The 17,036-nt window shown below is 43.8% G+C and overlaps 1 protein-coding gene across 2 annotated transcripts in view; it reads left to right on the forward strand.

Moving 5' to 3' along the window:
- LOC126463873 (estradiol 17-beta-dehydrogenase 2-like) overlaps positions 1–17,036 on the forward strand; it is a 229,496-nt gene that overhangs the window by 178,315 nt on the left and 34,145 nt on the right. For both annotated transcript variants that reach the window (XM_050096192.1, XM_050096193.1), the window contains exon 6: positions 11,224–11,335. In XM_050096192.1, coding sequence (XP_049952149.1) covers positions 11,224–11,335 — 112 coding nt within the window. The remainder of the gene's footprint in view (positions 1–11,223; positions 11,336–17,036) is intronic.

Below are 17,036 nucleotides of genomic sequence, written 5' to 3' on the forward strand. Positions count from 1 at the left end.
GGTCTTAGGCGCTGCAGTCATAAACTGTGCACTGGTCCCGGCGGAGGTTCGAGTCCTCCCTCGAGCATGGGTGTTTGTGTTTGTCCTTAGGATAATTTAGATTAAGTAGTGTGTAAGTTTAGGGACTGATGACCCTAGCAGTTAAGTCCCATAAGATTTCACACACATTTGAACATTTTTTTAGGAGCGAAATTAAAATGACCTCTGCTGACCGCGAGATCGAATGGCGTCTGATAGCATTGTGGGTATGTGACAAGGTAAGGAAAGTATATAAATGAAGCAGAGACGAATGGTAAATCATTCTACCGACGACACAGACCGCAAATGACATAATCGATTTTGACAAATTGTTGTGAACTGGGGCGTGAGAACGGCGAAGCTATTTAATTGTTTGCTGACACTGTTGTAAGCGTTTACGAAAGGTGATTGATGAACGGTGAATCCATGAGTAGGCGACAGAGTGTTGAACCTCTCCTCATAATGTAAGTCGTGGGGCAACAGCAGCATCGTCCACTCTGCATTGTTGCCAAATTTATTCAAAAATGGCTCTGAGCACTATGCGACTTAACTGCTGAGGTCATCAGTCGCCTAGAACTTAGAACTAATTAAATCTAACTAACCTAAGGATATCACACACATCCATGGCCGAGGCAGGATTCGAACCTGCGACCGTAGCAGTCGCGCGGTTCCGGACTGCATGCCTAGAACCGCTAGACCACTGTGGCCGGCAAAATTTATTCAAGATGGCGGCCATAGATGTGGCAATGTCGAACTGGTGTCATGGTGGGAAGTTCAAATTTTGGCGGAAAAATAGGTCAATTTGGCTACCTTCACTTACCTAACTCCACCACCCTTCCCTTTCTCTCCCCCTCCCCATCCCCTCCCCTCCACTCCCCCACCTACAAATTGGCAGGAAATGAACTCAGTCTGTGCTGGGCTGCAAGGTAGGACAGACATAAGTCTTTATTTTGTATACATTGCTGCATCCACCATCCTCCAACTCCTGTGATGTAATCCAAGATGGGGGCCCAGGGAAAAAATGGCTGGAAATTCACTCAAGTCTGTGTCTAGCTACTGGACTGGGAAGATGGACTATTGTGTTCAATGGATTAGATGTCTGTCCTGGAGAAGAAGGAGTTTAATGGGTATGTTATCTGCAATCACGCAGTTTCCATAGCCACTTGCACCATTCTTGGAAAGTAATGATATTTGGTGAATGTATGAAGAAGACAAATACGCTTCATCAAATAATGAAGATGGAGCAGGATGGGGCTAAGTTACACTTTGTAGTTCATGCTGATAAATGTGGGTGCTGGAATTGTGGATCATTCAATGAAAGTCCAGTCAGTCTTCTGAAGCGCAAGAGGCAGGGAGTTTACCTACTCTGGCTCAAGCATCCATGTATACAATTGAGGATATACTGGTGATGAGCAGGGGTAGATTTAATAAGCGTACTACATACAAGCACACAGCTAAGGACTGTACCCCTAGCACCCCATACAACAAGTGGAAATAAAACATAATGGACGAGTGTGGGTTGAATACTTTTCAACAAATAATGGCATTGCAATGGGATGTCATGAAGATGCATTTCAGTGCTCATGCAGATAGATGCTTGTGCTGTAACTGTCAACCTTTTTTGAAATTGCCTAACACCCCACATCAACTTCACCCTAGTCCACAATGAACAATAGGTGTTCACCTTGAGGTTTGTAGACCAACTGGCCTAGCTGCCCACACCACCACCAGAGTGTGGGTGCTGTTGCCCTTCCTCCCCTCCCATCCCCCTTTCCCTCCCCTCCCATGAGGTAATACAAGATGGCAGTTCACAAAAAAGTGCAGGAACCAGTATGAACGCTGAATCCGGTCACGTGATCATCTGTGTAAAGATTTTATCCAACTCGTACCTCCCTGGACATTCGCCCTGCTAGTGTGACACTGTCTATTACAACAGTGATGATGATTTTGTACTAAGTGTGAAACCGGGTGAGAAGTGTGTTTATCTATGGCATGCATTAGTTATGAACATATGCGGTGTGGAGAGTGAGTTATGGTTTGCATTGGAGAGACTGAGTCGGTGGTTGCTAAGGATAGACTCCACATACAATGATGTTGTAAACTTTCTATGTGTGCATAGTGTACATGTGGATGATTTGGAACAGTACCTTCCTTTCCACATGAACGCATAGCTGGAAGAGAAATAGGTTAAATGTGCATGTGAAAAATCAGAGTATTGTGAGGAGCCCAGATGTTCAAAGGAGATATGTGTGGAATTCATTGCACAACAGAAAGCTTTATTTGGGAAATACTGTAAAGGTGCATAGAAGATAAAGAAAGAGTCTGATGATTTTTTTACATACTATATGAGGATATTTAAATAAATAGTGTGTATATAATCTCAAACTGTATTTGTGCTTTACTTCATACCTCTCTCATTATAGTCCAAGTATTACACTTATTAATATCATTATATTCAATGCTGTGGCTATAGTCATGCAGCAGCAGACAGTTGCCATTCTCTGTTTAGGCAATGTATCTCAGTAGGTTAGGTGACAGAGCTATGGTGGCTACACACATTATTACCATCCTCACAAGAGTGTCTTTCTATATGTGCCCACTATTTGCCGGTACCTGACGTAGTCGGCATCATGGGAGGGTTGGTGAAATATCCACGTCAGAAGGACCTTGTTGTAGGTGACTAGTCCTGTGAAGATGCAAAAGAAGACCTGAAGTAGAAGAATGGAATCCTCCTTCCTTATAATATGCGAGCAATTACAGTAGGTCCATCCCACTGTGGCAAGACTAATGTTTTCATGACGTTACTAACACTCGTAGATGGAGACCGATTTGAAGCTGGCAACAGCTGATAGACGACCTACAGGCGTGAACATCAGCGTGTGGCGAAGTGCACCTCCACCACCCAGTAATAAGAGTGGGATTTGGGGGGGGGGGGGGCAGAGACGTCACACACAACAGCACCGATCACCGAGCAGTCAGTATGGCGCCCCGGCCCCTGGTGGCAGAGGTCGCATAGGCTGACACGCCGTTAATGAAGAAATCGGTGCCAAAATGCGTGCCACTAAGATGCTTTCAGATGCAGAAGCGCTGCATCAAACCATGAGAAGGCTGCAGCCATGCCATAGTGTGTCGAGGCAGCCACATAGATTGAGCAGCCATTCATAATTTGGGTGCTACATTAACGCAGACCACTCAAGAGACCTTAGGTACAACGACTCAGAATGAGCTGCAGAAGACCTTACAGGTAGCAACTCAGACTGAGCTGACGACCACGGAGGTGACCATTCAGACGTCATGTCAGCTCGTCGTGAGGATAGGAAAGGATATGAAAGACATCATAGAGCTGCTGAAGGAACTCATCATAAGAGCTCAGTCCCTCTCACTAGAAGCATTGGACAACAAAGCAGCAACCATCCAGTGTGAGATGGAGTGCCTCACCCAGATCCGAGCAAAAGACACACTGCTGAAGAGGTCTGAGAAGAATTAGGCAACGGAAAGGGCGTGAGAAAAACTAGAGACCTTATCCCAACCTACCCAGTTTAGTCATCATCCTTTCCCTACGCAAGCAAGTTGTGATTCCTAAATCAATCCTTCCAACTTGCTAGCTCTACCTAGCAAACCAGGAAGTTATCTACAGATACTGAGAGAACACTGTCTGAAATCATATCCAGAATCGAAAATCCCTATCCCATACACCACCAAACTTATTTCCAGAAGTCAGACGGTCAAAGCCCTGTGGTGATTCACAGGAATATCGTTATAAATAACCAGAAGAAAACTGTCATTTGTGCTCAAGTGGTTCATGTGAAAAGGTGTTCGACGTGATTATGGCTGCACAACAGGAATTAACAGATTCTGAACATGGAATGGTACTTGTACCTAGATGCATGGACAGTCCATTTCGGAAATCCTTAGGGAATTTAACATTCCGAGATCCACAGTGTCAAGAGTGTGCCAATAACACCTCTCACTATGGACAATGCAGTGGCTGACAGCCTACACCTAATGACCAAGAGTAGCAGTGTTTTCTTAGAGCTGTCAGTGCTAACAGACAAGCAACACTGCATGAAATAACCATAGAAATCAGTGTCAGACTACGACGAACGCATCTGTAAGGACAGTGCAGCGAAATTTGGCGTGAATGAGACATGTGGGGCATATGAGTGTGTTTGCTAACAGCGCTACATCATCTGCAGCACCAGCTTGTGACCATATAGGTTGCATCCTAGACGACTGAAGAACCGCTCAGATGAGACCCAATTTCAGTTGGTAAGAGCTGATGGAAGGATTCGAGTATGGCGCAGACACCGCAAAGCCATGGACCCAAGTTGTCAACAAGGCACTATGCAAGCCGGTGGTGGCTCCATAAAGTTGTGGGCCGACTTTACATGAAATGGAGTGGGTCCTCTAGTCCAACTGAACATATCATTGACTGGAATCTGTTATGTTCGGCTACTTGCAGATTATTTGCATCCATTCAAGAACTTCACGTTCCCAAACACCGATTCGCCATTTTACCAAGCCATAGTCGTTCACTATTGGTTTGAAGAACATTCTGGACAGTTCGAGGGAATGATTTAGCCACCCAGATCGCCCGAAATAAATCCATCAAACATTTCTGGGACACAATCGAGAAATCAGTTCATACACTAAATTCTGCACTGGCTACACTTTCGCAATTATGGACAGCTATAGAGGCAGATGGTTCAACGTTTCAGGGACTTCCAAAGACTTGTTGAGTCCATGCAATGAGGAGTTGCTGCACTACGCCGGGAAAAGGTGATGTAACACGATATTTGGAGCTATTCCATGACGTTTGTTTCCTCTGTGTAATTTTAGAGCAAACGCTGCTCGCCTTAGTAATACAAGAACACGTAAAATTTGCAGCACAAGCAGCAGACCATTATTTCTTGGCGGTTGTTGTTGACAAACGAAAATCGATGTAGCATTTTACTATGAAGCGAGGAGAAAGAGCGGTAAAGAGATTGCACTCGGATTCGAGAAGCCAGAAACTTCCATCCCCAGCCCATCAAACAGATACAGGTTTTTTTATAGTTTCCCTAGGTCGCTTAAGGTATGTGCTGACCTGTTTTCTTCGAAAAGGAGACGATCTGTTATCTTTCTCAATTCGAGCTTGTTTTCCGCCGCCAATAATCTCGTTTTCAATAGAACGTTAACCCCTATTCTTCGTTGGTTCTAGTATTTTAGTCCTGGCAGTGCTTTATAATTGCTTAGGGCCAAAATATTGGCCGTTGGAGAGAAGAAATAGTGTATTTCTTTGAGTATCTTCCAGATATCATTATACTACTTCTAAAGCTGGAGAGAATCCAGGGTCAGCTAACTCTTAGGTACGCACTGAACTTTCTATTTGCATCGATGAAATTTAGGACAGACTTATTAGTCAGTTCAACAATTTTCTGCCAGGCTCTCAAACGATTTCTTACAGGGGCTTCCTACAATGGAAAATTCGACCCAGATTGCCTTACATAATAATCCTTTGCCGAAAGAAATTAGGAATGGTCACAGATGCTTTCCAGTAAGATCTGGGGTATTGCTTACCTGTCAGAAATTTTACAGCTTAGTCTTAAATATAATGTAATTGGTATCATGGACAGGAGCCAGAATATTTTGGTTTTCAGGAGTATTATTCGATCTAGAACCAAATACGATTGCAGTGTCCTGAGAAGTAATCAGTTTTCAAGCGGGAAAAAAATGCGGATTCGACGTGCTAGGACCAACATAGGAGTCGTGCATACCAAGCCAACAACTAACGAACTTGAAAAAAGAGACAGCATTGTTCGTATATTTTTTACTATTGCAAAATCGATTTTCTGTCACTGAGTGACCATCTTCAGTGCTATATTGTATAACTTAAATTGGGATGCACTGTTGTCACTAAACTTACGGCAATCACATAGAGTCTATGTGATTGCCGTAAGTTTAGTGACAACAGTGCATCCCAATTTAAGTTATACAATATAGCACTGAAGATGGTCACTCAGTGACAGAAAATCGATTTTGCAATAGTAAAAAATATACGACCAATGCTGTCTCTTTTTTCAAGTATACCTGTTACCTGGTCGTAGTGCACAAGACAACATGGAGTCGCCAATCAATAACTAACGAACTGGTGGTGGAAACTGCATAGATGTCCAGATGAAATAAAAATTCGTATTTTTCTTAAAAATACGTTCTACGCTAGACAATCAAATAATACAGAAATTCAGAATATTGTCTCTGAGGTATAAAAATCTTGTGCTGCTTTAGACTTTCGAGACGTGATAACTGCTTCACTGGTTCACGGGCGTCACGCCGGATAATGTTGTGGCAGCAGTTTGTCATCTTCAGGTACCTACTGACGTGTTGCTTCAGAGGCTCGCCAATATATGCACTGGCTCGCTAGAAAAGCGCAGGCTACAACATCATCGTAGACATATCGTGGAGGACGGCGATATCCAGTGCCTCTTGCCGGAGGAACGGCCCACGATCTTCTCATTCGCAACGCGGGAAAAGGCGCGGTCGCGAAACGCGTCCCAGCGCGTGCGCGAGCTGAATGTTGGTGCCTAATTTAAGTGTCCGGACTCCGATTCCCCGTTTGTGTTTTCTCGGATTCGTTCGTCTGCAGCCGACGATGTCTTAGTACCGCCAATGCTGGTCCTCATTTCTTTCTCAGCTCGAATCACACGTCTCTGTTAACCAGGTAGTTACATTCGAACGCTTCTTTAGTGATGGAGTCCCAGACCTTGGAGGCGTCCATCCTTAAGAGTATGACAAGTCCGGTCAGTGTAAGGTTTCCCATATTGGCACGGGAATTTATACATCCCTTGTCTCCTAAGATCTATATCCTAGGTCGTCTTTAACAGAACCCAGCATCGTTTGCATTCGAGATGGGAGGGGGGGGGGGGGGGAGGACTGTGCGGAAGACACATTTTATTTTATGTTTCTTCAACAGCCGGCCGATCTTAGAAGCCGCGCCACCTACGTAGGATAGAAGAACCGTCCTCGTGGAATTCACCGTTGCTTCTGGCTGTTCTCGAGGTTTAGTGCGTGCATGCTGAAATGTAATATGAATCTGTTTATCAGAGTGTCCGTTTTTTTACAAACACAGAGTGAAGATGTCTAAGCTCTGATGATAAACTTCCTGCATCTGAGATACTCTAGCGCTATGAACTACAGTCCGTAATGCGCCAGTGCACTGAGATACGTTATGGCAGAAAGTAGATATAGGTCAGTGTTAGTTGGTTTATGGAACACACTGTGACCTAAGGAACCGCTTCTTTTCTGCGGACCAGGACAGCTAACAACGGGAGTTCTCCATTTTTCTCCACTTCCATGGAGGAGCAAATGCTCGGATGGGGGGAGTTAAGGTGCTCCAGAAATGCAAGAAGCGTTCCTGCCCCTTGTGGCCGTACTACGAAGGTGTCCATATACCTCCCGAAAATTTTAAGTTTCAACATTGCCGTCTGTAATGCTTTTTCCTCGAGGAGATACATACACAAAATTTTAATTTTTGTCTGGAATAATGATAACATTCTACCAGAAACAGATTAAAATAGTTTCAGTTTCTTAGTTCTGGTCTATGTTGTCGGAATGCATCCTTGGTTTGTCAGGCAAATATCACAACTGGTAAGCCACTCTCATTTCTTGCGAAATGGAAACTCCCACTATCAGTTCGCCAGGTATTGGCTGAACAGAACCATGAGTCTATGATCTGTCGGATCTGCTCCTAGGAGTGGAGAATGGAAAGCGCAGGGAAAAAACAAAAAGGAAACGGAATCCCTAAATCACTTTACATGTCGAACCAAGTCACCGATTTTTCTCAGTATACACACGAACAAATACACATTCAAGTAGACTAGCCTTAATAATTTTTGTCAGGGACAAATTAAATTAAAAATAGTTCCCAGCCATCTGGTCTGCTCAAGTTCATTCTTGGATGTAAGGCAAGTGCCGAAGCTGAAAATCCCTTCCAGATTTTCTCAACTGGGGCATTTGGCTGAATAATCCCAGACTCTTGTATTGATTATTCCTGGAATAGCCCACTCTGCCTTTAGTGGTAAGTAGTGAAGGAATCCATACACTCCACGCCACACTGACTGTTCTGCCTACGATATGACACACATGCACCTACAACCACGCATACACAAAATCATAATTTTCGCTTCTGATGACAGATAACATCGTCCGAGCAGTAAATGAAAATGGTTACAATCCTCTTTCACTTACTCCCTTTTCTCAGGTTTGACCCTAGATAACTTGTTAAATTATCGACATAGACCTCCTCCTGACAGTCGCCTCAAATCTCTTCAGAATTTTGCCTGACGATACTTTTTTATTGTGGTTATGTTTCGGCTTAACGACAATTATTAGCACGAAGATCAAGAACGATACAGCAGAGATGGCTGTGAGCCGACGTCAGCCAATAGCACGCCGACTAGGTCACCACGATAGGAGCAACACCTGTACGAAGAGAATAAAAGCGATGCGCCACCTAGCCTCGGCGCACTAGTAGACCAGGACTAGAAGAGAGACACAAAAAGACGCACTTGAAGAGCCGCAGTGACATACGAGCTTGTGTGATCTGTTATACCTTGCTTACATGGAAATTGTGTACGTTGAAGGTCATTGATTACTTGCATGTCATCAATTGCTTGCGACAACTCGTAAATACAAATTTAAGTATTATCAATTCAGTTACTGCTATAAAGTCTATTAATATGATTTGCTTATATGTTGTCTAGCTATCCGAAAGAAACAGCTTCCTAGGCACTCTATAAGACACGAGTGGACGGGATTCCACAGGTTAATACACAGGGTGGTCACAAACTGTCCGTAAAGCTTGTGAGAGTGTTGCAAGGAAGGTTGTGAGAGAAATAATTATTAAGGAAAAATGCGATACGTTGCGCCGTTTCCGTGTTATTTAGCATTGAAGTTAGCCAATGAGGTCGTTGCCCGCGCAAATTCAAGTAGCCTGCCAGAGTTGCCGAACGTGTTCTTCGTTTGGTTTTTCTCAAACTGAGCAATGTAACTTTTGCTCACCTAGCTTAAATTTACTACTTCCGAAAACGGCTCATTTTCATTGGTAATGAGACGTTCGACAAGTGGACACACACGGACCACTCATGTCTGTGCATAATCGCATTTTAGCGCTTACAGGTTTGCAATTTGCATGGTCAACGATCTGACTGGCTAACTTCAGTGCCAAATAACTTGGAAGCGGCGCAACGTACTGAATTTTTTTCTTAACAATTATTTCTTAGCACGACCGTGCCTGAAACACCCCCATAAGCTTTTAGGACTGTTTCTGACCACCCTGCAAGGCCAAACAGTGCTTACAATCTGTGGATACGGACGGTGTCGAGCGTTCTCTGATTTCCTCAGTTCCTACTCTCTTGCTGTCCTCCAGCCGGGTGCACACATCTTCTCTTTGAAGGAGGAACACTGAAAAGCGCGCAATATCCTCGAGTTCATCCTACTGTATCGCAACACACGCTACCAAACAACTGGAGGGTCTAAATGGGATGTAGCAGCGAGCCACGAACTGGTCTATTCACATCGCTTGAGGAGTGGTTTGCTAATGTCTCTCACCACAGGATGAAGTCAAATAAGGTGTTTAGTATCTCGAAAGAGCAGTAAAATAACACGAGAAAACGTGATCCCATCAGCATTTTAGCTCTACTCCCAAGGTGGCATAACAAATGTCGTTATTTAAGTACAACGAATGGTACAATATTCCCCTATGACATGGTTTTGTGATCCTTAAGCAGTTTCATCAATGTGGACTTGATTGCTGCCCATATACCCAATCAGATGTGATGGTCAAGCAGTGAAGGACTGAGGATACGACACATTCAGATCAACGGTTATCTAGACATCTGTCACAGATGAACAAAATATGCCTGCCAACGACAGCGACTGCGCCCTCTTCTCCTTAGAGCACCACGATAACAATGTAGCACTCATCAAACACATGAAAACACATGAAAACACATGAAAATCATCGATGTTCAGTCCACGCTCCAAACCCGTTCATGACTTATGAATGGTTCAGTTCGTCGCGCCTAGATGTGTCTGCCACTGTGTATCTTTCCATATTCTGCTTCTTATAAGTTCGCCACATTATTACGTCTCTCAATAAAATTAAAAGTATTGTGCAAATAACGTAATCTGCACTAAAACACCCATATGTTTATATAGATCTACGTAGTAACTGTAGTTGCGCTACTGAAAATATTTTAATGTGTGAAAGAAGAAGATTTTCTTATTATTGCTCATTCAGTCTGTTCAAATGTTTCAAATGGCTGTAAGCACTGTGCGGTTCTAGGCGCTACAGTCTGGAGCCGAGCGACCGCTCCGGTCGCAGGTTCGAATCCTGCCTTGGGCATGGATCTGTGTGATGTCCTTATGTTAGTTAGGTTTAATTAGTTCTAAGTTCTAGGCGACTGATGACCTCAGAAGTTAAGTCGCATAGTGTTCAGAGCCATTTGAACCATTTTTGTAAGCACTATGGGACTTAATATCTGAGGTCATCAGTCCCCTAAACTTAGAACTACTTAAACCTAACTAACCTAAGGACATCACACACATCCATGCCTGAGGCAGGATTCGAGCCTGCGACCGTAGCAGTAGAACGGTTCCGGACTGAAACGCCTAGAAACGCTCGGCCACAGCGGCCGGTAGTCAGCGTGTAAAAACTAATACAGTGGCTACTTTTCTCATTCATTGCTTCGTTCTTTTCTGTTTATCCGCATTAATACAATCGGAATGCCTCAAAGAAGATCAGCTCAGGCGCTACAGTGAAATAAAAAACTGAATACAGCTATAAAACATAGACAAATGGTTCAAATGGCTCTGAGCACTATGGGACTTAACTTATGAGGTCATCAGTCCCCTAGAACTTAGACCTACTTAAACCTAACTAACCTAAGGACATCACACAAATCCATGTCCGAGGCAGGATTCGAACCTGCGACCGTAGCAGTCGCGCGGTTCCCGACTGTAGCGCTCAGAACCGCTCGGCCACCCCGGCCGGCCATAGACAACAAGAACGTAAATACACCATGATATCTAATTTCCATTATACAGCCACATGCTTCATATTTCCTGAAATGCCGTTTTATTTTCCATTGTAGTTTCCCTCCTTTTTATGTTATTTTGTGATATCCAGTACATGTTTTCATTTCCTAATGTCTTGGTTTCTTGCAGAACTGCTCTTTCTGACGTGGAGCGCTTGCAGGTGAAGTACTTTGAAAACAGTGAGAAGACTCTGTCCGATGACAGAGAAGGCATTCGACAGGCGGCAAGAAAGAATTGTGAGGTAAGCTGATCTGCATTCTGTGTAATACACCCTATCACAAATGTTTTCGAATCCTCACTGTTGTTCATTCCAAAGACACGAAACGTGAAATTAATAACTTGTAGGCATCCTTTTCCTACGACTACAGTCTAATACATGATACACTGAACGCGAAATTTGTTTCTATTGTCCCTGTAGCATGTTGAATAGAAATTGGTGGGGTTATGAACGAACTGGTACGTCTGGCAATCAGGCAACGTACGCTGTACCTTATCCCACAGTCAAGCGACGCGGTTGTTAAGACAATGGACTCGCTTTCGGAAGCGACCAGGTCTTAAGTTCTCGACTGCCTACCGAACTTTAGATTTTACATTATTTACCTAAACCGCTTAAGGCAAACACCGTGATGGTTCCTTCGAAAAGAACACGCGCACTTTCCTACTACGTACTACGAGTTTGTACTTCCTCTCAAATGACATCGCTATCACCAGGACGTTAGTCCCTAATCTTCCTTTGGGGCTTCCAGCAAACACACATCATTTTCTTTTGTAGACGACAGGATTCTACTGCTTCTAGGGAAAATTCTGCTTCTAGGCCGTTATCACATTGTAACAAGGATACTACGGTCTATTACGTTTTCACAAATACCAGCGTTTATGAAGTGTTCGATTAAAACCCTGAAATTCATCATTACTTAAGCATCAGACCTGCAGATATTATTAGTGCTATCGGTCGAATAAATGACGACCTGGCTTCAGCGTTCAGATGGGAGTAAAATCTGGACCTAAAATAAGTTTGTTTTTCAGCAGAAGTCAAAAAGTCCTAAATTCACCAAAACTTCAGCGTAATAGAAACTGGTCAAGAGCTTAAGCCTAACTTTGGATGATCACTTGAAATTGGCATCACGTGCTGTGCTTAGAAATACTTACTCTCGTCTCTGAATCTTCCAGAAACTTCGGTAAATACTTCCGCAAAAACAGACATAATGTCTGATGGGATAGCTCAATCACTGGTTATACAATGTTACTTATAATCCGTCTTGATTGCAAGATGTTTATTCACATGACCGGTTTCGGTTCCTCTAGAACCATCTTCAGATCTGAAATGACAATGACACTAATTTACTATTTCACAAACGCAAACCTATTTCATCCTATCCGACAACATCAAATGTACCAGAACGTACATGCAATTTCGCTTACAGGAGTAACCCGACCACACACAGCAACCTTCACATGCTGCGTCACATTGAGCTGGTTGGCAGAATGCACGTCATTTATATTAATTATAAAACTTTTGCCGACACGTGGCGTCTGGTACATTTGTTACCTTACATATTCACATACTGTATTAAGTAGATTTTTCTAATTTGCTTTTATCTCTAAAAATACTTAGTTAAAATCTGTAGTTGTCAAGGTTAAAATCTGTACTTGTCAAAATTAAAATAAACAATACACAATAAAAATACAGTATGTGCATTTGTAATGTAACAAATGTACCAGACGCCACCTGTCGGTTAGAGTTTTATAATTAATTTAATGACGTGCATTCTGCCAACCAATTTAACGTGACGGATCATGTGAAGGGTGCTGTGTGTAGACGGGTTACTCCTGTAACCGAAATTGCAGATACGTTCTGGTACATTTGATGTTGATCGGATAGGATGAAATAGGTTTGCATTTATGAAATAGTAAATTAGTATCATTGTCATTTCAGATCTGAAGATGGTTCTAGAGGAACCGAAACCGGTCGTGTGAATAAACATTTTGCAATCAAAACAGATTATAAGTAACATCAAATGTTTCCGCACTGCTGCGATGTAATCTACGATGGAACAAATAGTGAAAACAAACTGTTAGTACTGTGAACAAACGTGTGCGCTACGTGTGCAACATAAATGTGTCTGACGATATCAGCAGTAGTATGTCAGTTTCTCTCCGTGAAATATTAAACTAAATACACTTATTATCCTACGTCTGTTTATTCTTATTCTCGTTTTTCAGTAGGTCACGTGATTTTTTCCTCCTCTTTTCATTATTTGTATTCCACCACTTTCGTCCTCCTACGCCATTGTTTTTTACGCCGTTCGCCGCTATGATCTATAAACCGAATCAATCTGATTGTAAATCACATGTATAATGTTACTCTTCACAAATTAACGTAAACTGTGTTGTTCTGCTATAACTACACTGACGGAAAAAAAATCCCAGAGACAAAAAACAATTAATGTGGAGTAATGAAATTTCGGAAATACGTTTGTCTAGGTAACATATTTAAGTGATAAACATTGCAAGATCACAGGCAAATATAACTGCGAGATAAGTCAGAATGCTGATTGTAAGCATGCAAGCGTGCATGCATTGTATTGTACAGGTGCCATATATCAGTTTGGGGGATGACGTTTCACGCCTGTTGCACTTAGGCGGCCAATACACGGACGGTTAATGCTCTTTGTGGGTGACGCTGGAACTGTCGTCAGATGGTATCCCTTATGTTCTCGACTGGAGGCAGATCTGGAGATTGAGCAGGCCAAGGCAACATGTCGAAGCTCCGTACGGACATGTTGTGTTACAACAGAGGCATGTGGGCAAGCGTTATACTGTTGTAGCCGCGCGGGATTAGCCGAGCGGTCTCCGGGCGCTGCAGTCCTGGAATGTGCGGCTGGTCCCGGCGGACCTTCGAGCCCTCCCTCGGGCATGGGCGTGTGTGTTTGTCATTACGATAATTTAGGTTAAGTAGTGTGTAACCTTAAGCAGTTGGACCGTGGTATGCTTGTTACAATGTGATAACGGCCTAGAAGCAGAATTTTCCCTAGAAGCAGTAGAATCCTGTCGTCTACAAAAGAAAATGATGTGTGTCTGCTGGAAGCCCCAAAGGAAGATTAGGGACTAACGTCCTGGTGATAGCAGTTAAGACCCATATGATTTCACACACATTTGAACATCCTGTCTTAAAACACTCTTGGAATGTTGTTCACAAATGGCAGCACAAAGGTCGAATCACCAGAATGACGTACAAATTTGCAGTCAGGGTGCATGAGATAACAATGAGAGTACTTCTGCTGTCCATTATAATTATCAGGGCTGTTATGCCGTAGTCGGTTGATGAACTCTGTGTCAATTCCCAACGTTTCGTCTCAGACTGCGGGAGACATCTTCAAGAGGGTCCGTAGCTCGATGGAAGGTCCAACACACCCACTGTCTCGCTACTGACTGACAGTCAGTGGTATGTCAGTCAGTCAGTAGCGAGCCAGTGGGTGTGTTGGACCTTCCATCGAGCTACGAACCCCCTTGAAGATGTCTCCCGCAGTCTGAGACGAAACGTTGGGAATTGACGCAGAATTCATCAACCGACCACGGCACGTCAGCCCGGATAATTATAATGGACATGATATTTCCGGTCGTGAAAGTCTACATTTTAGTATCAGTACTTCTGCTGTCAGGCCGGCCGGAGTGGCCGTGCGGTTCTAGGCGCTTCAGCCCGGAACCGAGCGACCGCTACGGTCGCAGGTTCGAATCCTGCCTCGGGCATGGATGTGTGTGATGTCCTTAGGTTAGTTAGGTTTAACTAGTTCCAAGTTCTAGGCGACTGATGACCTCAGAAGTTAAGTCGCATAGTGCTCAGAGCTATTTGAACCATTTTTTCTGCTGTCAAACGAAATCGCCCCCTGGACAATAGCTCCAGGCGTAGGTCCAGATGTCTAGCACGCAGGCTGGTTGGGTGCACGTCCTCAACTGGCCTCCTTCTAACCAACACACGTCCGCAGCTCGTGGTCTCGCGGTAGCGTTCTCGCTTCCCGAGCTCGGGGTCCGGGATTCGATTCCCGGCGGGGTCAAGGATTTTCACCTGCCTCGAGATGACAGAGTATTTGTGTTGTCCTCATCATTTCATCATCATTCATCCTCGTGGCAAGACTGGGCTGAGAAAAGGTTGGGAATTTGTCCGGGCGCTGATAACCGCGCAGTTGAGCGCCTCATAATCCGAACATCATCATCATCTAACCAACACACGGCCATCACTGGCACCCAGGCAGAACCAACTTTCACCAGAAAATACAGCAGGCCTCCACCTTGCCTTCAACAGGCTCTCCCTTGGCACCACTGAAGTCGCAAATGGAGATGCTTTTGGAGTCAGTGGAACGCACGCTACACGGCTCTGGCTCGGAGCTGTCCTTGAAGCAATAGGTTTGTAACAGTTCGTTGCGGCACTGTTGTACCAACCGCTACTCAAATTGTCAGATGCAATCTGACGTGCCATAGCACATGATTTTCTGCCAACTCGGTAGTACCACGTGGCCGTCCGGAGCCCGGTCTTTTTGCGACTGTACATTCTCGTCACCATCGCTGTCAGCAATCATGTATGGTGGCCAAATTGGTGCCAAGCCGTTCTGCACAGAAGGAGCATCCAGTTTCTCGTAGCCCTACTACACGATTTCGTTCAAACTCAGTGAGGTGTTGGTGTCTTTGTCTCCTTAAATGCGTTCTTGACTAGCATCAGTTCATCACGTCCAATCTCACGGCCGTTACAACGTGTCTTTAAAATAAACCTGATATGTATCCACGTAGTGGCGCACTTGCGACACTCTTAAGCGACTGGTGCGAAATTTGAAGAGACATTATGTTTCAGATGGAGAAACACGTCTACCAACTTTCGTCTATGTCGCACAACTCGTTCTTGGTGCTGCAATCTTTTTCCGTCAATGTATTATTGTTTTTACTGTTTCTGTCATAACGATTTCTACACTTTGGATTCCATTCCAAAAGTAAAGCCTGTTATATCAAGTGTGTCACTGTGAATGTAATGTAAATTGTGGAAAATTCTTTGTTCGACGAAACAAAGAGGCTTAAGGTCCTAATCATGTCAGGATGAAAACACAATAAGTAAACAAAATGTGCTGACCGTGCTACAAGTGTGTCACTGTAAATGTAATGTAAATTGTGGAAAATTCTTTGCTCGACGAAACAAAGAGACTTAAGGTCCTAATCATGTCACGATAAAAACACAGTAAGTAAAAAAAATGTGGTGACTGTGCTACAGAAGAATAAAAAAAATGGTTCAAATAGCTCTGAGCACTATGGGACTTAACATCTATGGTCATCAGTCCCCTAGAACTTAGAACTACTTAAACCTAACTAACCTAAGGACATCACACAACACCCACTCATCACGAGGGAGAGAAAATCCCTGACCCCGCCGGGAATCGAAGCCGGGAACCCGAGCGCGGAAAGCGAGAACGCTACCGCACGACCACGAGCTGCGGACCAGAAGAATCAGCCTCACACGAAATTAACCGGATTTCTGGTCTCTACAACTCACTAGCGGGATATGACGATCGCAAAGCTATCATCAAGCACCCACACAATCCCACAAGTACCATCTCTTGAACGTTCACTCAGCGCTGCATATAACGGTATTCCACTGCTCCACTAACCAATAAAATTGCTATTCGTATCATTCTAAGCGAAGATGCACATTTTGTAGCTTACAAGCATCAGTGGATATGAAACCTAGTACTGTGATCTTTCGTTCGTAACTAATTTACGTATTTAAGCTGCAACGAACATACTCTCGACCACTTGACGGGGCTGTTAGACGATTTATTTGTACAGTGCACTTTAGAACTCGACAGTTCCCATTATTTTTGTTCAGGGTCTGCAGGAATGTCTAGAGGAGAAACGCAAAGGTGTTGACGCATGCATGATTATTGGAAAAATAGATGCGA

This window comes from Schistocerca serialis, chromosome 1, assembly GCF_023864345.2.
Source record: "Schistocerca serialis cubense isolate TAMUIC-IGC-003099 chromosome 1, iqSchSeri2.2, whole genome shotgun sequence".
Classification (NCBI taxonomy): domain Eukaryota; kingdom Metazoa; phylum Arthropoda; class Insecta; order Orthoptera; family Acrididae; genus Schistocerca; species Schistocerca serialis.